Here is a 23499-nt window from a genome sequence, read left to right on the forward strand (position 1 = left end):
ATTACAATGCAACTTTCCCCAAAGCAATTTTAATAACTACTCAATATCTGGAAATATTCAAATAATTAACACTTGCTCAATCTTTTTTTCCCCCTTGATCTTTGTTCTCAGTTTATTCAAATAAAAGTACAGTCCTTGTGACATTTTCCTAAGTGTCTTTTTCCTTGGCCTGCGACCATTGAGACCTTCACCATGCAATACTCGACCTATGGTTGAAATGGAAACCCCAGTCTCACTTGCAGCCAGTTCATGTAGAATATCTTTGGTAATCAATCTTGGATTGTTATTAACAATCCTTACAATTCTTCTACTTGTTCTTGGTGAAAGAACCTTCTTTTTTCTAGACTGAGGAAGCATTGTGACAGTACCATGAGTCTTGTACTTCTTGATACAGTGCACCCCGTTTATAAGAATCACATCCGTCCCGGATGATTTGATTTTTATAAGCGGTTGATCAGCAAAGCAATACCCAAGCGGACTGATATGATTAAAATTGGCAAAAGCGTGCCTCAACTCATCAGCAGTTTAAATACAGTATTCAAATGTCAATGGTGCTCAATCACTGAGGACAATACATCAAAATGATCAAAACAAGTCCTCGTGGGTAAGCAGCTTGTTCTGTGATCACGATTATGTTAACTCAATGCTGCAGAATCCGATTGTACTACAGTATATTTGAGAAGCAATCGTCTCGTGAGTGCCTACTTTAACTGCTGTGTGGTGTTACATGTAATGGCCTTTGAATTAAAATGACATTACAGTACAGTATTTTACTGTCAGGACTACCACTGCATTTAAGCATCTGTGGCTTACTTTTTTTCAGTTGCGATGCAAATCTCACAGTTTTTCACTAAGCGTAGATTCACAGCTCCGCAATCCCCCTTCCTCTACATGCGTGTCACACAATAACAGTGCTGTACTCGGTATGTATTCAATGAATGAATATTCACTATTGAAACACATTTTCACTAAGAGAGAACAGAAAAAATACCTGTACAATGCAGTCGCACGTTTTTCTTTTTCCTGCCATGGTGACACACATAAACTGCACGACTTGCTTTTTTTTTTTCTCTACTGGGAGTCGCTTCAGACCGGGATTATACTGCATAAAGGCTTAATCACGCGAGATGTGATCAAATTAAAATTAAAATAAAACGCTTTATTGGTTGTACACGTCATTATACTTGATACAGTATCGTATTACATGCAGTCAGTTTGCCCTGAAATGATTCTTATAAGCGGATTACTTGATTCTTACAAGCAGAGTATTTTAGCATGGTTAGTATAGGAAGGATTTTTTCCCAGTGGTTTTGATAACTATATGCGGTTGATTCTTATATCGGTAATGCTCCTGTGATAGAAACAATCGTTGAAATTGGGATACTCAAATGCTTGGAAAGCTTCTTGTATCCTTCTCCAGCTTTATGACAATAAATAATTTTCTGCCTAAGGTAATCAGACAGCTATTTAGTTTTTCCCCATATTGACTTATTGGTAATGACAGCAATCATCCTATGCCTAACCCTTTTATACTCTCTAAGAATGTTCACCTACAATCCAGCATTTTCTAGACTTTTCTAGAATTAGGTTCTGCTTTATCATATTGAAATTTCTAGCATCTTGTAGACAATAGTATCATAACATCAAAGGGTATGAATACTTTTGAATTAAGCTGCATCCACACTGGACAGAGCAACGCGAGCGAAGTCGCATGATGTCAGTCCACACCAGACATGACTTGGAAATGATCCAAAAGACTGAAAATAAATACTTGACCCCGCCCATGCATTCCTGTTGGACATACTAGAGATGGGCTGTCCCATTACAAAATAGGTCTTGTTTGGTTACCATCCTGATCTCCGGCAACTCTGTTGTAAAATCAAGGTTGGACTTGTAAATTCTATAGATCAGAGTTATTGAACATCCCTATATATCCAACAGTTTTATTGTTAATAGTAATTGTTCAGTTGTACTCGTAGTATTTATTTATTTATTTTTTTCGTGGTACCAGTAGTAGTAGTCATCTGATTTGAAGCCCGGTACATCTCCAGCTGTCAGCAGACAGCTGGACAATAGTAGTATAGTTGAACTGATATTTTCAGCAAAATAATTTTATTGTTATACATTTGTATATACAACTTACTGCAATCTCAACTGTGTTTCTTTACAAATTCCTTCTTTGATCCTTTTTTTTATAAACTAAGTATTTTAAAGTGCAACATTATTATTGTTAAGCACTACGTAATCACCATCTTCATTATTAATATTATTAAAGTCTGCGAAGTTTTCTCAAAGCGACGTCACTCGCTGCTGGTGTGGATACTCCCATTTGACTGCAGTGACTTCTAAATTGCTCGCTCGCATCCAGTGTGGATGCTGCTTTAGCTTTTTTTTTTTTAAAAACTGAAAAAAATAATTGTAGACATCTATTTCTGTAACAAAAGCAAAAATCTTGAATAAGCCTGATCTCAGATTTTTCCTGAAATTCTTTGTTTTCAAGAAATTTCTAGAAATTATAAAGTTCCATTGGGGTATGTAAACTTTTGACTAAAACTGTGTGTGCGTATTATTTATAATAAATATATATATATCTATATATATCTATATCTATCTATCTATCTATATATATATATATATATATATATATACAGTACTGTGCAAAAGTTTTAGGCAGGTGTGAAAAAATGCTGTAAAGTAAGAATGCTTTCAAAAATAGACATGTTAATAGTTTATATTTAGCAATTAACAAAATGCAAAGTGAGTGAACAGAAGAAAAATCTACATCAAGTCAATATTTGGTGTGACCACCCTTTGCCTTCAAAACAGCATCAATTCTTCTAGGTACACTTGCACACAGTTTTTGAAGGAACTCGGCAGGTAGGTTGGCCCAAACATCCTGGAGAACTAACCACAGTTCTTCTGTGGATTTAGGCAGCCTCAGTTGCTTCTCTCTCTTCATGTAATCCCAGACAGACTCGATGATGTTGAGATCAAGGCTCTGTGGGGGCATACCATCACTTCCAGGACTCCTTGTTCTTCTTTACGCTGAAGATAGTTCTTAATGACTTTCGCTGTATGTTTGGGGTCATTGTCATGCTGCAGAATAAATTTGGGGCCAATCAAATGCCTCCCTGATGGTATTGCATGATGGATAAGTATCTGCCTGTACTTCTCAGCATTGAGGAGACCATTAATTCTGACCAAATCCCCAACTCCATTTGCAGAAATGCAGCCCCAAACTTGCAAGGAACCTCCACCATGCTTCACTGTTGCCTGCAGACACTCATTCGTGTACCGCTCTCCAGCCCTTCGGCGAACAAACTGCCTTCTGCTACAGCCAAATATTTCAAATTTTGACTCATCAGTCCAGAGCACCTGCTGCCATTTTTCTGCACCCCAGTTCCTGTGTTTTCGTGCATAGTTGAGTCGCTTGGCCTTGTTTCCACGTCGGAGGTATGGCTTTTTGGCCGCAAGTCTTCCATGAAGGCCACTTCTGACCAGACTTCTCCGGACAGTAGATGGGTGTACCAGGGTCCCACTGTTTTCTGCCAATTCTGAGCTGATGGCACTGCTGGACATCTTCCGATTGCGAAGGGAAGTAAGCATGATGTGTCTTTCATCTGCTGCAGTAAGTTTCCTTGGGCGACCACTGCGTCTACGGTCCTCAACGTTGCCCGTTTCTTTGTGCTTCTTCAAAAGAGCTTGGACAGCACATCTGGAAACCCCTGTCTGCCTTGAAATTTCTGCCTGGGAGAGACCTTGCTGATGCAGTATAACTACCTTGTGTCTTGTTGCTGTGCTCAGTCTTGCCATGGTGTATGACTTTTGACAGTAAACTGTCTTCAGCAACCTCACCTTGTTAGCTGAGTTTGGCTGTTCCTCACCCAGTTTTATTCCTCCTACACAGCTGTTTCTGTTTCAGTTAATGATTGTGTTTCTACCTACATATTGAATTGATGATCATTAGCACCTGGTTGGTATAATTGTTTAATCACACACCTGACTATATGCCTACAAAATCCCTGACTTTGTGCAAGTGTACCTAGAAGAATTGATGCTGTTTTGAAGGCAAAGGGTGGTCACACCAAATATGGATTTGATTTAGATTTTTCTTCTGTTCACTCACTTTGCATTTAGTTAATTGATAAATATAATCTATTAACATGTCTATTTTTGAAAGCATTCTTACTTTACAGCATTTTTTCACACCTGCCTAAAACTTTTGCACAGTACTGTATATATATATATATATATATATATATATATATATATATATACACACACACACAGTCATAATTGGATAAGTCTCCACCCCCCTGAGTTAATACTTGGTGGAAGCACCTTTGGAAGCAGTTACAGCTGTGAGTCTGTTGGGATAGGTCTCTACCAATTTGCACACCTGGATTTGGCAATATTTGACCATTCTTCTTTACAAAACTGTTCAAGCTCTGTCAAGTTCTTTGGGGAGCGTTGATGCACAGCAATCTTCAAGTTATGCCACAAATTTTCGATTGGATTTAGGTCGGGGCTTTGACTGGGCCACTCAAGGACATTTACCTTTTTGTTCCTTAGCCACTCCAGTGTAGATTTGGCTGTGTGCTTTGGGACGTTGTCCTGCTGAAAGGTGACCTTCCATCCCAGTTTCAGCTTTCTTGCAGAGGGCAGCAGGTTTTCCTCAAGGACTCAACTGTACTTTGCTTCCTTCTATCCTGACAAGTGCCCCAGTCCCTGCTGATGAGAAACATCCCCATAACATGATGCTGCCACCACCATGCTTCACAGTAGGGATGGTGTTCTTTGGATGATGCGCTGTGTTGGGTTTGTGCCAAACATAACGTTTTGAATTTAGGGCAAAAAGTTCCATTTTAGTTTTGTCAGACCACAAAACTTTTTGCTACATGGCTACAGAATCTCCTGAGTGTTTTTTTGCATACTTCAAACAGGATTCAAGGTGGACTTTCTTGAGTAAAATACAGGCCAGATTTGTGGAGTGCTTGGGATATTGTTGTCACATGCACACTTTGAACAGTCTTGGCCATAAAAGTCTGTAGCTCTTGCAATGTTGCCATTGACATCTTGGTAGTCTCTCTGATCAGTCTCCTTCTTGCTCGGTCATCCAGTTTGCAGGGACGGCCTGATCTTCTTAATAATCGTCTTGACCGTGCTCCAAGGGATATTCAAGGCCTTTGATATTTTTTTTATATCCATCCCCTGATCTGTGCCTTTCAGCAACTTTGTCCCAGAGTTCGCCTTGGTGCTCATGGTTGAGTCTTTGCTTTGAAATGCACTACCCAGCAGAGGGAACCTACAAGAACTGCTGAATTTATCCTGAAATCATATGAATCGCTACAATGTAACACAGGTGGAGGCCACTTAACTTGGTGTGTGATTGTGAAGGTGATTGGTTACACCTGAGCTAATTTAGGATTGCTATTACAAGGGGGGTGGACACTTATCCAACCAAGCTATTTCAGTTTTTATTTTTAATTAATTTTCTACAAATTTCTAGAATGTTTTTTTCACTAGGAAGTTGTGGGGTAGGTGTAGATCAATGAAAAAAAAAAACTGTTTTAATGCATTTTAATTCCAGGCAATAAGGCAACAAAAGGTGAACATTTTGAAAGGGGTGTAGACTGTCTATAGGCACTGTGTGTGTGTGTGTATATATATATATATATATATATATATATATATATATATATATATATATATATATATATATAAAATGAAATTCATCACATAAAATAAAATTAAACATTAATAATTAATTTTAATAACACTCATAACTTGAACTTTCTTCATTATTTACTTTGCGTTCGTTACCTTTTCAGGAGAAACGTGAAGAGGAGTTGCTCACTGCGTTGCTTCCACCAAGTCAGTCTCAAGTGAAAGCTATAGGCGCTGCCATTGAGAAGGTGGTGGAAGAGCACGGCTTAAGTGATGAAGATGTAATAAAGAGGAAAGATATTGTGACTGCTTTGGAAAAAGTTATAAAATGCCTGTTGCCTGGTATGATTTTTATTTATTTTTTATCCTCATGAAAATAAAAAAGTAAATTAGAGGCATCAGTTATACCACTTTTTACTAGCTAGTTAAGTTACTTTGGAAAACTGAACTAAAGGTGTTTATTGTTTGATTGTAGTGATTTGCAGTCAAGCAGCCATGTTGTACTTACTCAGCATGGGGTGATCATTTAGTGGGTTTAGTTCACAAATGCAGTATGGTAAACAACATATAGAATATGCCAACTTCTCATGAAACCACATGTGCTGTCTTTGTGTTTACAGAGTGTTCACTAAGGTTATATGGCTCCTCTTGCACAAAGTTTGGTTTCAAAGATTCAGACATTGATATTGACATCCAGTTTCCAGCTCATGTAAGTAAAACTTTAACTTGTCTATGATTAATTACTAAGATTACATATGATATGTATATGCTGCTGTCTTTTTAAAATATATATTTGATCTTTTTTATACTTTTTTATACTTTTTTTTACTTTCAGATGCATCAGCCAGATGTACTTTTGCTTGTTCAAAAAAGTCTTCAGAACAGCAGTAAGTGTTTTATTTATGTATTTATTTATTTATTTAATTCCATGGATGAATCTTTTTGGTTGTGGGTGAAGATTATTTTCGCACAAACTTTAGGAGCAGTGAAGAATCAAGTTTTGATTGTAGTATGAGAATACAGTGCTCCCTCGTTATAAGGCATCACCTAATACCATGGAACAGGCCAGTATGGTCAAGACTCCCATTTGCCCCATAATGTGATTACACTAGCACAGGAATTCTCGTTCTAAGGCAGAACACAAATTGCACGGCCTCTTACCTGCGGCTCCTGACAACAGGGGTAAAAAGGGGGAGCGCTGTACTTTAAACAGTTTATTTGAATACAGTGTTTGCATAGAATCACTTTTGCATGACCAGGAAGCATTTTTTGTATTTTAAGTATTTGTGTAGCTTTTGAGTAAATGTTTTGGCAGTCAGTCTAACGGTGCATACAAACTTAGCAGGGGTGTGCAATTTGCATCGCCCGATGCCCGGGACAACAAGTTTTGCTGTTATACTTTGCCTGTCGGACAAGTAGTTTTTATTATTTACTTTTCCTATGTTTGTTCTTTTGCTAGAAAGACACTCCAGTATATTTATAGAGAGACACACAAGTTTCTTAAAACTGAAATGCAGAACTGTTTACATCCCACCCCTGTCACTTCTGATTGGCTAGCTGTGGAAGAAGCTGTTCTTCTCTTGGTTACAAAGAAACCCAGAAATGGCTCTGGCAAGGCACAGACTAATCTTTTTAAACTTTGCTAATTTTTGTGAATTAGCAAATAAGTGATACTGCTTTCTTAATGCACAAACCTGACATTTAAATGCAGCAATGTAGTAAAGTCTTCAGGCAATCTCTTGGTGGAGACAACCAGCCCATCTACGCCAGTTTTTAGTAAATCTAAAACCCTGAGATTGTTCAACAAGTTAATATTATTCCTTCTTAAAGGCTTGTTTTTCAATTAACTTTTAGAATAAGGAAATTAGTAATTTCTATTCACTAAACATTCAGTGTTTAATGGTTACAATTCATTTAATTGGAGAAAGTCATGACGCCTCGTATCCACCAGGTGTTACACTTATTAACCCTACAGGAAGAAAATTTGTATATTGGTTTTTTGGACAGACATTCTTAATTAATAGATATGAATCAGTTTTATTTAGACCAGACTGTAAAGATCAGCACAGCAGGTAATCTCAACTATTCCCCAATTTAAATCTGTATGACCCTCTGTTACTAATATCTAGTCCTTTGAAGTAGATCTAGAGAGTGTTAAGGGGAGAAGGAAGGGGAAAGACAAACCTAATTGACATTTAAATGCAGCAATGTAGTAAAGTTACAAAAAAAACCCCAAAAAAACACCATAGTCGCTAAGGTATTGGCGGATTAGAAAAAATCGTTGTGGAATTTATAAAACATTGTGGTCAAGTGTGTACTTTACAAAAAAATAAAAAAAAGTTTACTATTTACAAACATTTCAAGACAAACTTTCGCTGGCAAAAATTTTTTTTTTCTTTAAATTTTAATGTTGCTGCTAACCCATTTACAATATTTACATTTTTTTTTAGATTTAAACAAAGGCAATATTAGTTATTTATTGGACATGCACAATCCATCGATTTGTGAAAATTAAGAGTGATGAATATGTTTATAATGATAGAAATGAATTGCTTATATATTAGTATCTGTACAATATTTTATTATTTTAAAATAAAATAGACTGTAAATCTCATGGCACTGTGTTTATGTAATCATTCATTTATGTACTTATTTTTCAGTGAGAGTAGTGCAGGGAAAGAATGTTGCCCCCCCAAAAAGTCATCAGGGTATGAAACCAGGATCACCCTGCTGCAGCAGTGTTCCAGTTAGCCATCATGAGACAAGATGTTAGATGAGGAAAAATAGCTGTAAAATGTTGTGCACTGTTTAAAAAATAAGTATATAATAGAAATAAACAAAAGAAAAAAACATTTTGTCTTTGCAGAATTTGATGGCGCCTACTGTAAATAGTGTGTGCATTTTGGCAGAAAAACAGTACAAAATGCAGAGAAACCTGACAGTTTATACACAAGCCCTTTATACCTGGGGTTCCCTTTCAAGTATGGAATATTAACCATTACAAATGGGTGTTTCCCCTTTAAGACACCCGAACCTGAAAACTTTTATACAAGACTCTTGTCAGAGCAGGGTGACGTAGCTGCTGCTCCGCCCCCACAGCATAAGGCAGCGACGCGCCCTGGTAACATCATCATTTTCCTTTTTCAGCTGAGCCTGATAAATCTGAGAATTGATAAGTACTATCTTTCTTTCTCTATATACCCATTTCTAGCACTTTCTTAGCCTTGCTTTAAAGTGCTGAATTTTATTTACTGAATCATTGAAGTAAAATGGTTTATTTGTAGCTTTTTCTTGTATTATAGCCTAGTGCTGGTTAAGTCCCGCCATGGCCTTGTGCGCTGTGGGAAATGCATGGAAGGTATATCGGCCCCGTTGAGGCATCAGAGTCCTCAACTATCTAGACGACTGGCTCATTTGCGCCAGGTCTCCAGCACAAGCGCACGAATGCACAGAGCTCGTCACCAACCATCTACTGGTTGGGTCTGAAAGTGAACTATACATAGAGCCAGCTGGCACCCTCCCAGATAGTTACCTATCTAGGGGTGCGCCTGGACTCAGGGCTCATGTTGTCAGATGACAGAGTGAAGAGAGTAACCGTCTGCCTAGAGTTGTTTCAGCTCGGCAGGGCACTACCAGTAGTGGCTTTCCAGAGGCTTCTGGGCTTGATGGCAGCAGCATCCAATACCCTCTCACTGGGTCTTTTGCATATGCGCCCCCTGTAGGTTTGGTTCAACCACATGGCTTGTCAGCCAGTGTTGAACTGCAACGTCCTATTGACAGTGTCCAATTGCTGTCTTCAGGCAATCTCTTGGTGGAGACAGCCAGCCCATCTACGCCTGGGCAACGTCACACATACAGCTCAGGCTGGGGCGGAGTGTGGGAGGGCCGAAGCATGCAGGGTGTATGGCACCCCCTGTGGGAGGGTCGCCACATCAATATTTTAGAACTGCAGGCAGTGTACCTGTCCTTTTTGGAGGTAGGACTTTTTGGAGCAGGTTCGGGGGAGACATGTATTCGTCCAGTCTCCACCGTGTGTCCCACAAGCTTCTGCTGTGCGCACAAGCTTCTGCTGTGCGCACAAGTGAACCTCCTCTCACACTGGGTAGTTCACCAGCCGGGAGTGATCAACTGGGCTGTGGACCTCCTCTCGAGGGGGTGTCCCCAGCGCCGCAGAGTGGAGACTCCATCCCGAGGTTGTGAGCCTCATTTGGGAGAGATTCGAGAGGGCAGATTCGAGAGATTCGAGAGGGCAGACTCCTCTCAGGAGTCGACACACTGTCCCCTGTAGTTCCCTATAATAGGAGAGGGGGGATCTCTAGGGGTAGATGCACTGACGCAACTATGGCCAGCATGTCTACTCTATGCATTTCCACCGCTTGCGCTGCTCCCACTATGTTTGGAGAAGATCAGGCAGGCCCGGGCCAGGGTGCTCCTAATAGCCCCTTACTGGCCCAGGAGAGTCTGGTTCTCCTCCCTGATGCAGTTCCTGAATGGCCAGCCGTGGGAACTGCCAATGCATTGCGACCTGCTCAGTCAGGCGCAGTGCATTTGAGCTGTTTAGGGCTATCAAATAGGGTGATTACACTCTACAAAACGCTAGGGCAGCCTCTACCCGTTCCCAGTATGGGCACAAGTGGGGCGTGTTCCAGGTGTGGTGCTTGTTGCATGGTTTCGAACCCACAACATGCTGTATGGCAGTTATACTGTAATTTTTGCTGGACCTTTTTGATAAAGGTCTATTTGGTAGCCATTTCGGTGTGCCATGTAAAAATTTCCTGGCGTGACAAATGTTGAAAGGCACCCAGCAGCTTAGGCCACCGGTGAAGGATTTAGTTCCTCATTGGAGATTTAAATCTAGTGCTCAGTGCACTGACAAAACCTCCATTTGAGCCCATGCATTCAGCTAAACTCAAATTTTTGTCTTTCGAGGCAGCTTTCTTGCTTGCTATCACCTCCGTTAAGCGGGTGAGTGAAATGCAGGCACTCTGTTTCAAAAGCTTGTCTAATTTTTCAGAGGCCAGAACATGGGTTACCCTTCGTACTAACCCTGTTTTTTTGCCAAAGACCATCTTGGCTTTCTACGTTAACCAGTCGGTGGAATTGGAGGCTTTCCATCCCCCTCCTTTCCAATCTGACAGGGAGCGCCAGCACCATATGCTTTGCCCAGTGCGGGCATTAGCGTATTATGTTGACAGGGCTAAGTCCTAGGGACAGGCGCTGTCTAAACAGCGTCCGTCTAAATGGTTGACAGGCACAGTTGAGACTGCTTACGAACTGGCCAATCTGCCGCCGCCTGAGAAGCTCAGCGGCCATTCCACCAGGGGTCAGGCAACTTCATGGGGTTTATTCCAAGGTGCATCTTTACTGGACATATGCAGTACAGCGGTTTGGGCTTCCTCCCATACGTTTGTCAGGTTCTATCGGCTGAATGTCATGGACCCGCAGGATCCTGGATTTGGCACTAGAGTACTGAGGGTGGACTGGGAAGCCACCCTCAGTACTCTAGTGCCAAATCCAGGATCCTGCATGTCAGAACATTAGAGGTGAGTTCATCTTAAACGTTTTTCAGCTTGCTGGAATGCTGTTCAGCTCAAACGAGCTTGCTAGCGTGCAGTTCAGTGTTGTATACCATGTCCTTGCGACAGCTTGGATGTACTCACCCATTTGTAATGGTTAATATTCCCTACTTGAAAGGGAACATTAGGTTATTATCATTTTCCTTTGAGAACTGCGACCATGAACGCCACGACCACGAAGTTAATGGTTAATATTCCTATTCATGGAACCAGGGTTATGATAATAACCTAATGTTCAGCAGTTACAAAACTGAATGAACATCAAGAAAAATCAGAATTCCACAAAGCAGCAGTAATAATTGGCAATTATTTTGTATCTGTGATGCAACTAAAACAAAAATGTACATCAGGAGTTGGATTCAGTTTATAGAGAAAGAGTGGGGGAAAAAAAGACAGAAGCTATTTTTATATTTGAATAACTCCCAAGTATTGCTTATTATAGTTCTACTCTTAGTATGTTACTTAAATTTAGAAGCAAACGTGTTCCAAACTGCACTGAAAGGAACATTTCCTTAAAGTATGTTATACATTTGTTGAGGTGAGGGAACCTTTTGTGTAACTTGAAGAAGTTAGTGAACCTGTCAAGCTACAAGGCTAGATCCTCCCCTGTTAATCACTGATTGATTGTTCACTGTTAAATAAAACCAAAATCTACAAGTTATGTTCTACTTTTTTGTGGGTGTTTTGTGTGATGGGGAGGGGGCAAGTAGATTTTTAAGGACAAGTAGATTTTTCTAGCATTTTGTCCCTTGGACAACACGTTTTCTTCAAAAATTGCACACCCCTGAACTTAGCCATTATTTATTTATTTATTTTTTTCCAGAATCTTTTATTGATCTTGAGGCAGACTTTCATGCCAGAGTTCCAGTTGTGGTTTTCAAAGAGAAGAAAAGGTTTGTGTCTTACGTTATTGGCTTGCACTTCATTATCTATAGATTTAATTTAGTAAGTGCCCTTCTGGAGCATTGGTTCTCTGTAGTGCTTTTGAATAAAATTAATAGAAAGTATCAACATCTTTCTTTGGTTAATGTTGTAAATTAAATAACTTAAATGTTCAATGCACTTAAACACACAGAACACCCTGCATTGTTTCCAAGAAGTGCCTTACTTTGCTTTTCCTGTATCCTGTGCTGTCTGTTTTCGCAGAAATATTTTTAAAACATAATCCAGATTTTTTTTATTTTTTATTCAAACATGATGCATGATGGGAATACATGTCTCAACTTTTACTCGGGAGCATTCACTAGAGGAGGAAACAGAATGTATCTTAAACGTTGCAGTTTACCCAAGTAAAAATTGAGATGTATTTGTGACCAATGATGTGTGAATAACAAATATGAAAACAATCAGGATTGCATTGCCCTGGATAAGGGTGTCTGCTAATAAATAAATAAATTTAAAAACACCACTGCAATATGGACAACACAGGTAAAGTAATGGTTTAATGTAAACACTGCGTGGTTTTCTGCAACACTTTGACAACATCTATACATGTTAGCTGGATTATGGGTGCTAATATTTTATTTTTGTCTTCACTACAGTGGTCTTCTTTGTAAAGTGAGTGCAGGCAATGATAATGCATACCTCACAACCGATCACATGGCTGCTCTGGCAGAACTTGAACCCCGTCTTACTCCCCTGGTGACTGCCTTCAGATACTGGGCCAAGGTAATGTTTAAGTAAAATAAGGCTTTTTATGTTTACCATCTCAAAGAATAACCAACCTTATTGAAATTTAAGAAAAACAGCACATGTGTTTCTGCTTTTATTGTATGAATAGTGATTTGAAGCTGTGGTTTTGGAAGACCAATAAAAGGTAGAGTCAGCTAGAACACATTTTTATATTATTACATTTGTAGTTGATTTCTTGCAAATGATTGAGGCACTAATTCAAATGTCAAATTTCACAATAGATAGACTGCATAAGATAAACTGCTTTTTAAAACAGACAAAATAGTGTTCACAGAAAATAACTAACAAAATATGTTTTCTTGCTAGTACGGTTAAAGAATAAAATAAAAAAATGTAATCTTTTGTATAAATGATTGTTTACTTTTTAAACTCAAATTTTCAATAAAAAATATATGTAATGTATTATTTGCAGTCATTTATATTTTACTTTAATAATTTCTAAATTGTGCATCATCACAGTAATTTACTAATAAAATCAGGATTTTCTTTTGTTTACACTTTAAACCTTTTAAAGCCTTGATTGCTGTTTTTAGAAGTTAAAGATTCTAATGTAAAAATTAATATCTGTTCTGAATTATGTGTATTTTACATTAACAGATCTGTCACATTGACTGCCCTGAAGAAGGAGGCTTGCCTCCTTATGTGATTGCCTTGATGGTCATCTTCTTCCTCCAGCAGCGGAAGGAACCTGTGCTTCCAGTATACCTGGGTCTGTGGGTAAGTAATGTGAATCGTCCTTGTTGGGAAGATGCTGTTTAAATGCGCTTTATTCTTACTGCAGGGTAAAGATTTACATGTTCCACATTAAAATCCTCTTATATGTTACTTTATAATTGCAGATTGAAGGGTTTTCACTGAACAAACTGATGGATTTCAGGCTTATTGGGGTGGAAGACAGGCAGGTTCTCTGGGAATACAGCCCGTCTCTAGATAAGGCAACTCACACTGGCAAAGCGTTTGTCAACCATGGAAAGGTGAGTGCCTTTTCACTTTAAAAGCTTCATGAAACATTGACGACTTGCATCCACAGTCTGCTGTTCATAAGCCTGTTTTATTGTATCCTGTTTTTTTTTTTTTTTTTTAAGAACGGTTGACAAAGTGTTAATGGCAATTGTAGTGCATATTTATGAAGATCTAATATTTAACATTAATACCTCAATATCCTAGGCCTTCCACTATGTTGGTAATATACAAACATATTGGTTAATGTGTTCTTAATATACAGGAGGACGCCTCCATTATGTGATTAATACTTAAATAGGAAACTAGGGTTTTAGTCCTTCACAAATGTCATATTTCTTATAAAATTATATTTACATTTCCGTTCGATTTTTCAAATATATCAAAAGAACCATGAACAAAATAGAAAATAAATATGAGGCTGTTATAAAAAATAAATAAACTAACATTAAAAGTTCAGAACAGACAAAAAGAAACTCCACACATAAAACTTAAGTTTAACAAAAGTAAGTAGAATATAGAAGTTAGAAATCATGGTACCAGAATTATAAATAGATAGACACAAGCAGGAATAAAACATTAAATACATATTTTCATAAGCACGCAGGCTTCTGTATTTTTAAGTACATGTGCAGTAGGATTCGTGCACATTACGTACAGTGACGGTGCTTAAGCAGTGTCTTGTGTTTAAATGAAGACTGCATTTCTGTTTTACAAGTTCAGTTCGGTAGCAGTTTCAATAGCATTTAGTACTAAGTTTTAATCCAGAGTCAACTTCAAACTGGTAGATAAACTCAGTCAATGTTTAAATGGTTCCAACGTTTGCATTTGTTTTCAAATGCACACAATATCATCAGTTTAGTTCAAGTCTTACCTTGTTTCAATTGTTCATCTAACTAAAATTTGTTTGTATTTATAGTCTTAGCAATGTGTTACGCTGTATTAAACATTTTTATTTCTGGTTTGCATATACAGTGCTCCCTCGCTATAAGGCTCTCGGTTATAACGCGCCTCAGATATAACGCTCCTACAGCATGTCCCCCAATTCCCTATACTAGTGATTAATGTAATATTTCTACAGTAAATACAGTATTGGTGTTGTTCAAACTATAAACAACTTCTCAGTATAACTTCCCTTTTGATACAGTATCTGAACTGAAAAAAAGCTGTGCTGGCACTTTATAACACAGACATCTTATTCAGCATTTGTTTTATAACTAAATAAATATTAGGCCTATTATGTGGTTATCTTTCCTAATGTATTAACTTTTTTTGCTGCGAGAGGAGCTGCAGCTTTCTCTGGGAGACGAGACGCTTCTGCTTCGCTTCAGCCCCGCTCTGGCAGCCGAACCTCGCCCGACCCGCTCTCTTTCTTCACACTTGGTTTGCTTGTCTGTCGCTTTGAACTGAACTCCCAACCGCCGTTTAGCCAGGCTATTTATAGTTTAAAAACTGCTAATTAAAGTGATCCATGAGTGGGAATGTTACCTTTTTTTTGTTTATAAAAAATATAGTGTTGATTACATGGTGCTTTATGCATGGTTAATTCACAGAAAGTTAGTTCACATTTTTGCTTCACTATACGTGCATTATAGAGAGGGAGTTTATAACGCTCTTCGGTTACAACGCTCATATTGTGTATCCCCAGAGACCCGTGTTATAGTGAGGGAGCACTGTAGATATTTCTTATACAAACAAATATTGTTTTAATTGAATCTTAAAGTCTTTGAAACATAATACTTATTCTGGAGATGTGATCTTCTTCGTAACATGTAGAGTTGCAAGATGTAGCGCCGAGGAGTCTTCTTCAGGATGAAGATACGTACGACGCTTGAATGGGTCCCCATTACAAGCAAAGGCTCTGCGGTTACTTCATGACGAGATGAGTGCGTATCCAAGCATACAGGAGTCCAAGAGAATGACTTAGTGCTTGTTTTGCTTTAAGTATAGCGCCCAAAGAAGAGTTTACTTTGGTGACCCAGTCTCTTCCGGGTAAAACAGGAAGCTAATTCCTAACCGAAATCAGTCCTTTCATTGGCTTACAGAATTTGAATGACGCTTCTTTTTACACAAGCAATGTGTTATTAACACTGGTCCCCTCCTCCATGGAGAGATAACAGTAAAAACAGTAACATTTGTAGAACAAAACTTAATTTTATTCTAACTTTAGTTATATAAAATATAATATAAATATAATATGATTGTTTCATTCTAACTAAATTACTGTTACAAGCATGTTAAACACGTTATACAATAATTAAAGTAAAATAATTTAAGAATTATTTTCACATTTAGCGTCCTTAAAAAAACAATAAACATTTAAATTGTATTGGGAAAACATACTTAAACAACTCTTAATCTTCTGTCTGCAAGATGTGTTATTAAAAATGATTCTAAAACCAATTTATCAGTTATTACTTATTTGTTACATTTCAGTCTCCCAGTTTTAGTAAATCTAAACCCTGAGATTGTTCAACAAGTTAATATTATTCCTTCGTAAAGGCTTGTTTTTCAGTTAACTTTTAGAATAAGGAAATTAGTAATTTCTATTCACTAAACATTCAGTGTTTCATGGTAACAATTAATTTAATTGGAGAAAGTCATGACGCCTCGTATCCACCAGGTGTTACACTTCTTAACCCTACAGGAAGAAAATTTGTATATTGGTCTTTTGGACAGACATTCTTAATTAATAGATATGAATCAGTTTTATTTAGACCAGACTGTAAAGATCAGCACAGCAGGTAATCTCAACTATTCCCCAATTTAAATCTGTATGACCCTCTGTTACTAATATCTAGTCCTTTGAAGTAGATCTAGAGAGTGTTAAGGGGAGAAGGAAGGGGAAAGACAAACCTAATTAACATCACAGCATCTCAAGTCTCATAGTTTAATTTAAGATTTGAAATCTGTAGCAATAAATCTTTCTTTTTCTTGTGCGGTAGTGCATTATCCACCACTTTCAATACCTCCCCTTTTGTCTGCAAGGATAGTGTACGTTTTTGCCTGAGCACTATGGCAATTCGAAATACATCATAAGATCTGTAGTCCCCAAACGGCACTAAAATACAGTACAGAGGCTCTAATGTTAATAAGAAGTCATTTACAATAAGCGACTGCAAAACTTTCCCTGAAACTTGTAAAAAATTCGTACTATCAGGAAATGTGTCTATCAGAGTTTATTTATCTAGAATTCACTGTATGTGTAAAATAAACAAGTGTGTGTGTGTGTATATGTATATATATATATATATATATATATATATATGATCAAACTCTGTGACAACTAAAAGGAAACCAATGTTGATTTATTATTCTGTTTATTATTTTTAAACAGGCCCCCCTGACTTTCGATCCAGATCATCAGTGTGAAGTGGCTTTAGGACAGTTGTGGGTGGGATTGTTTCGGTTCTACTCACTGGAGTTTAACATGCCTGATTATGTCATCAGTATTCGCAGTAAGGAGGTCATCAGTCGTGAATTAAAGGACTGGCCTAAAAAGAGAATTGCCGTAGAAGGTAATAGCATCACCCGTAATAATACTTTTACTTATTATTGTTGCTGGAGAGGGTCAGTAGTAAAATTTGCACAGAATTATATAATTTTTGTTTTTTATTTTTATTTTTTCATTAAAAAAAAATAATAGTAATAATTCGCTGATGGTTTTAAAATAAATGTATATTTACATTTTACTTTTCTTTTTTTTTTCTTTAAGATCCTTACTCCTCGAAGAGAAATGTGGCAAGGACGCTAAACAGTCAATTGATGTATGAATATATTCTACACTGCTTAAAAACAACCTATAAGTATTTTGCGTTGCCTCAGAAAAAGCAAGTAAATCCCAATAAGCAAAATCACAAAGATTTAGAAGCAGAAGTGATTGAAAACATAGAGCTTCAGTGCAGAGATCCGGGTCAGAGAGGAAACATTCCACCCAGTCCAAATGAACTGCATTTAATCCAATCTAAATTGCATGACCTCAATGTTAACAGCAGTCAGACAAGGACTGACCTGAACGGAAAAAATAAAAATCATGTTCCAAACAATATTCAGGATGTTGACTGTCCAAGAATACGACATGGAAATGACAGTTTTGCTGAGGAGGAGGGGGCATCTGAGAAAGGCATGGATGCTCTCAAGGATGATTTGGATTGTGTGATTGAAGAGATAGTACTTGAGGATCCTGATGGCTACAAACCCAATTCTGACGCAGAAAGCGAAAATGAAGAGCAAGCTGAAAGAAGCAGAAAATTGGATACTGACCAGCGATTGGGGGAGGACAGTGAAAATGGAGACCCTATTAACTTGACCTGCTTCTCCACGGAATTAGAAAATGAGACAGAGAGCCCTTCAGATTCTGAAGGCTGGTTAAACCCAGGATTGGTAGACAGCGATGACTTTGGTTTAGATGACACAGGCAGACTGGATAAGGAGGATGAAGACCCAGGGAGCAGTGAGGAATTGGATGAATCTCTAAACACATTTCTGGTATCCAAACAAAGGCACCTGGTAGGCAGTATTAACTCTGAAGAGGAGGACGATGAAGAGGATAAGTACCATAGAGATCACCTGGACAGTGTGACTATGGAGGATGAACTGGATAACATCTACACAGCATCTGGAGAGGACATCTTATCTGAAGATGATGAGCACTTCACACTTGAAGCTGTTACCCGCAGTGACCAGTGGGGACATAAAAAGGAGAATGAGACATCTGGTCGAGTTGGAACTTCTGACAAAAGGGATCTGGATGGAAAGGTGAAGAATGATCCAGTTTTTGCAGAGGATTCACGGCATGACAATGATTTAGTCTATGAGTTCAGTAAACTTACATTCACCAGAGGCAAGGTAAGGATGACCTGCTCAGCCCACTTCAACTTGAGAGCACAAATTAATAGGCCTGAGTATTATTTTAAATGTTGTGTAATTTCTCATTTGTGTCTGCATGCTGCACAGTATATTAATACATTCCAATAAGAATATCTGGTAGTGTTTCCTCAATAAAAAGTACCTCCAGTCCCTACATTTTTTATGTTTTTTACAAACAGAAACTCTGATTGGAGAAATTCCAAAAAGCTATGTTGTCCTAATTATATTGCAAAAAGATATAAACATGTAATTGGCGCGACTGATTTCAAATGCATTATTTCATATGAAGATCTCCGTCTTTGTTTCCAAAATGAATAGCATTTTAAGAAACAAGATCCTAGTGATCTCTAAAATACCAGTATGTGTAAAACTTTGCTTAGCCTTTTGTTATAAGAAGGTATTTTCCATGCTGCAAATTTACTTTATTTATAACTTTGGCAGGAGTGGTGTATGCTGCTTGCCTTCCTTTTTATATATTTTTATAGGTTAACTTTGGGGTCTAAGACATTACTGTATTGAATTATTTTTAACATTGTGGAATGAATGTTGTCACATTAGTATTCTGTAAAAAATGACACCTTAATTCTGGATGTTAAAGAACAGTGTACAAATGTCAAGATATATGCAAGAAATAAAATTTGAGCTTTTATTGTATAAATTAAAAAAACAGAAAAAAATCTTTCTAATCTTTGCAGCTCCCTACAATTGCATGCAGTTTGTGTAGACGAGAGGGACATCTCAAGCGTGATTGTCCTGAAGACTTCAAGAAGGTTGAACTTGAGCCTTTACCTCCAATGACACCAAAGTTTCGGAAAATCTTGAATCAAGTTTGCAATCAGTGTTACAGTGAGTAAATCTGAGATGGTGGGAAAAAGTCTTCAATTGGTGTGGTCCTGTCCGAGCAATCGGTAATTAAGTGAACCAATTTGAGCTATTAGATTACACAGGCATGCTTGAGAATTAAAAGTATATAAAAAATAATTGAGCTGCCAATATGTAACAAAAAAAGCCATCATCTGTTTGGTTTGGTTGTCTTGCAACATCTCTAAAACCTTTCTGTTTTAAAACATATGTATTGGAGCACATTTTGTGGTTAACATATTTTGTTTTTCATTCCTGCAGAGGACTTCTCTCCAGACCAGACTGAGGAACGGGTTCGTGAATACATACTACAGAACTTGGAACAGTTTGTCAAACAAGAATTTCATGGTAATCCTTATATATATATATATATATATATATATATATATATATATATATATATATATATATATATATATATATATAAATAAAATACAAAATTGTAAAACTTTAAATAAACGCCCCAGCCTTTATTTACAATATTTGCCAGTAGCCCTGGTGCCTATTTGAGACTCGCAGTTTTATTATGTAAGATCACTAACATCTGCAAATAATTCAGATGCAATCATTAAAAAAAGCTGCCTGTGTAGCAGCTCTGATTCTTTTACCCTGAGCCAACTGGGTCTACCAGTGTTGAATAAGGAGACAAAGAAACTGCCACCTAGGCCAATTTGGAGAGGGTGAAGTTTTGTTTTTTTTCTGTTTTGTTTTTTTTCTATGTCACATTCTCAGTGGCTTACACAGCACTTCTCAGGCTCTCCAATACACACCGTGTATGTATTAAAAAAAATACAATTCATACAGTACAATACACATCTATTTAAAAAAAAACATATTTACATTAACAGTGATCGTATAGTGAAGTAGTTATTTCCTGGATAGATTACATTTTATATACATTAAAGCAGATTTTTAAAATACAGTACTCAAAACAAACATAAAACATACCTGTACAAACAGAAAGAAAAACAGAGTGACTTGCACTGCCCCCTGAGTGTCACTCTCCTGTACAAATAATAAACACTGTTAAAAAATATATTTCTCAGAAATACAAAAAGTAATTTAAAATATAGTTGTGTTGAAGTACCGTTAGATTCTAACATAATAAATATCAAAATAAAACTATAAGAACAACAGCGCATTCTAAATTTAAAACAATACTTCAGTCTAAATTAAAAAAAAAATGTATAGTAAAATAAAACATTGAATAATACAAACATTTACTAAATTAAACAAATGAATAAACGAGAGAGAACACTACACTACTTACTCTCACGAGCCTGAAGTTGGCTTTTTATCTGCTTGTTTCTTATTCGCCGTTTCTTATTCAGACTTTGATCTGCTCCAAACTGAATGATTGGCTTTGTATTTAAGGGGTTAAGTTACGTTGGCCTGCTAATTTCTCTGTGGATATTTATCGAGGGGCAGCTCCTAAACAGGATTCATTTCTTTTTTGCTCAGCCCAACACTGATTTCAGGGTCAAGACAGCTGGCACACATGCCAATGCATGTATTATAATTGAATAAGTAAAAGTGTATTTAAGGGGTTAAATCACTTTGGGCTGCTAATTTCACTGTGGATATTTATAGAGCAGCAGCTAAAGCGTGAGTGGCACAGAGTGATTTAACCCCCAAAATACCCCAGTTACTTATTCAATTTGTATTACATTTGCTGTATGCAAATAAGATGAAATGCACTATATGTGCCATGTTTGCCTGCTGTTTTCGTATCAAAATCCGTTTTGGGGCAGGAATAAATACCCATGGATGACATAGAGAAGTTCCCCCTCTGTGATAATCAACTTTGAAATAAGTGGCCCAAAGCGATTTCACCCTTGAAATACCACAGTTACTTGTTCAATTTGTGTTACATTTCTATGTGAATAAGACACTGGAAAGCGCTATCTGTGCCATGTCTGCCCGCTGTTTTTCTATTAAAATCGTTTTTGGGCCGGGATAAATACATATGGGGGACGTAGAGAGGTTCTACCTGTGTGAGAATCAACTTTGAAATAAGTGGCCCAAACGATTTAACGACTGAAATACCCTCAATTACTTATTCAGTTTGCATTAATTGGATAACATGCCAACTCGCTATCTGTGCCATATGTGCCAGCTGCTTTGACCCTGAAATCAGTGTTGGGCTGAGCAAAAAAGAAATGAATGTTGTTTCGGTGCTGCTCCTCTATAAATATCTACAGAGAAATTAGCAACTGAATGTTGCTAGGGCAGCAGTGTGGAGTAGTGGTTAGGGCTCTGGCCTCAATCCCTGGTAGGGGACACTGCTGCTGTACCCTTGAGCAAGGTACTTTACCTAGATTGTAAAAACCCAACTGTATAAATGGGTAATTGTATGTAAAAATAATGTGTAAAAAATAATGTAATTCTGTGTAAAATAACGTGATATCTTGTAACAATTGTAAGTCTCCCTGGATAAGGGCGTCTGCTAAGAAATAAATAATAATAATAACATGATTTAACCCCTTACATACAAAGCCAATCATTCAGTTTGGAGCAGATCAAAGTCTGAATAAGAAACGGCGAATAAAGCCCGCCACACACAGCCCGACTCAAGCCGTCCCGACTCATCTCATCTCAACTGGCCGTAAAGAGTTTGGGTCAGTGTGCGTGCCCTTAAAACCAAGATTATGCAGATTTCAGTCGGGATGTCTTCAGATTTGTAGATTGAACATGTTGAATCTTTTTCAGACGCAGTTTCGTTCAGATGTGATCAGTCTGTCTGTGTGCGGCGGTTGCCGACCAAGACTGACTGAGACCGATTAGTCATAAGGGTGACAACCAATGGTGAAGCAGGTTTAAGTGATGTAGCTTGTCATGTAACTTATCATACAAGATGGCGGAATATTGACAGCTTTAGTTCCACAGATAAAAATACATTAGTCTAGAATTGCTCCGAGTGTCCCGAATTCAAAAATACCAGATATGTGCACATTTGAATAGTTTTTTTAGGCATTTACTAATCAAAGGTAAATTATCAATTTACCTTTTTATTATCAATCTACCTGTAGCCTATATTTTCTTAGTGTGCTAACAGAAGTAACCGATGTGTCGATCTCCCATAGGTCACAAATCACAAGCCCCTAGATCTACACGCTGAGAAAAAAATGCCAAAGTCAAATAAAAAATCAACAGGTTGGATTTTATTTACCACAGGCTAAAGTGTAGTAGACAAACTATAGAAAAAGTCAAACACTGCCTGAAACGTTTGCACGGTGTAAATGGTCAATTAATTAATAGGCTAAGCGCTTCTTTAGGTTGCCTTGCGGCGCTGTCTCTGCCGTCTAATCAGCATACGATGCCATGCATAATATGAGGATAGCTATGTTGGGCTAAGTTAATACAAAAATGTGTACAGGGCAGTATTAATTACATTTGCATGCATAGTAATCACCGGGATTTAATTGTGGTCCGTCTAATTCAGTCTTAGCAGTGTGCAACACCCAGTCGGGAAAAACTCAATTGTGACATCAAACCAATGATGGGGGGGGCACTTATACACCATTTTTAACGGTAAAAGCTATGAGCAATGACTTAGATTTTAGACCGATCCGCTCACTTGCTCTTGGAGAGGTATTGTAAAACTCTTATAAACATGTGCTGCTTTTTGTTAAAGGAATTAAACTGAGCCTCTTTGGTTCTTCCAAAAATGGATTTGGGTTCAAACAGAGTGATCTTGACATCTGCATGACGTTTGAAGGAAAGGAGACCGCAGAGGTAATGTTGATTATCCAGATCAGCTGCTATATCTTTTTAAAATATACAGTGCACTTGTCTGACCTCTGTAGTCTTGTATGATGACATCTACACAGTTGACCCCCTGTACACAATACTAGAAACACTTGTTTTAAGTTAT

General features: G+C 37.7%; 1 protein-coding gene across 3 annotated transcripts in view; it reads left to right on the forward strand.

Annotated features, from left to right (window-relative positions):
- Nucleotides 1-23499, forward strand: part of LOC117409270 (terminal uridylyltransferase 7-like) — a 47516-nt gene that overhangs the window by 8046 nt on the left and 15971 nt on the right. For all 3 annotated transcript variants that reach the window (XM_034905239.2, XM_058995939.1, XM_034015049.3), the window contains exons 5-16: nucleotides 5832-6009; nucleotides 6288-6376; nucleotides 6503-6554; nucleotides 12067-12136; nucleotides 12785-12911; nucleotides 13533-13652; nucleotides 13775-13909; nucleotides 17233-17413; nucleotides 17611-18743; nucleotides 19460-19610; nucleotides 19887-19973; nucleotides 23260-23360. In XM_034905239.2, coding sequence (XP_034761130.2) covers nucleotides 5832-6009; nucleotides 6288-6376; nucleotides 6503-6554; nucleotides 12067-12136; nucleotides 12785-12911; nucleotides 13533-13652; nucleotides 13775-13909; nucleotides 17233-17413; nucleotides 17611-18743; nucleotides 19460-19610; nucleotides 19887-19973; nucleotides 23260-23360 — 2424 coding nt within the window. The remainder of the gene's footprint in view (nucleotides 1-5831; nucleotides 6010-6287; nucleotides 6377-6502; nucleotides 6555-12066; nucleotides 12137-12784; nucleotides 12912-13532; nucleotides 13653-13774; nucleotides 13910-17232; nucleotides 17414-17610; nucleotides 18744-19459; nucleotides 19611-19886; nucleotides 19974-23259; nucleotides 23361-23499) is intronic.

The sequence above is a fragment of the Acipenser ruthenus genome, chromosome 2, assembly GCF_902713425.1.
Source record: "Acipenser ruthenus chromosome 2, fAciRut3.2 maternal haplotype, whole genome shotgun sequence".
NCBI classification, from domain to species: Eukaryota; Metazoa; Chordata; class Actinopteri; order Acipenseriformes; family Acipenseridae; genus Acipenser; species Acipenser ruthenus.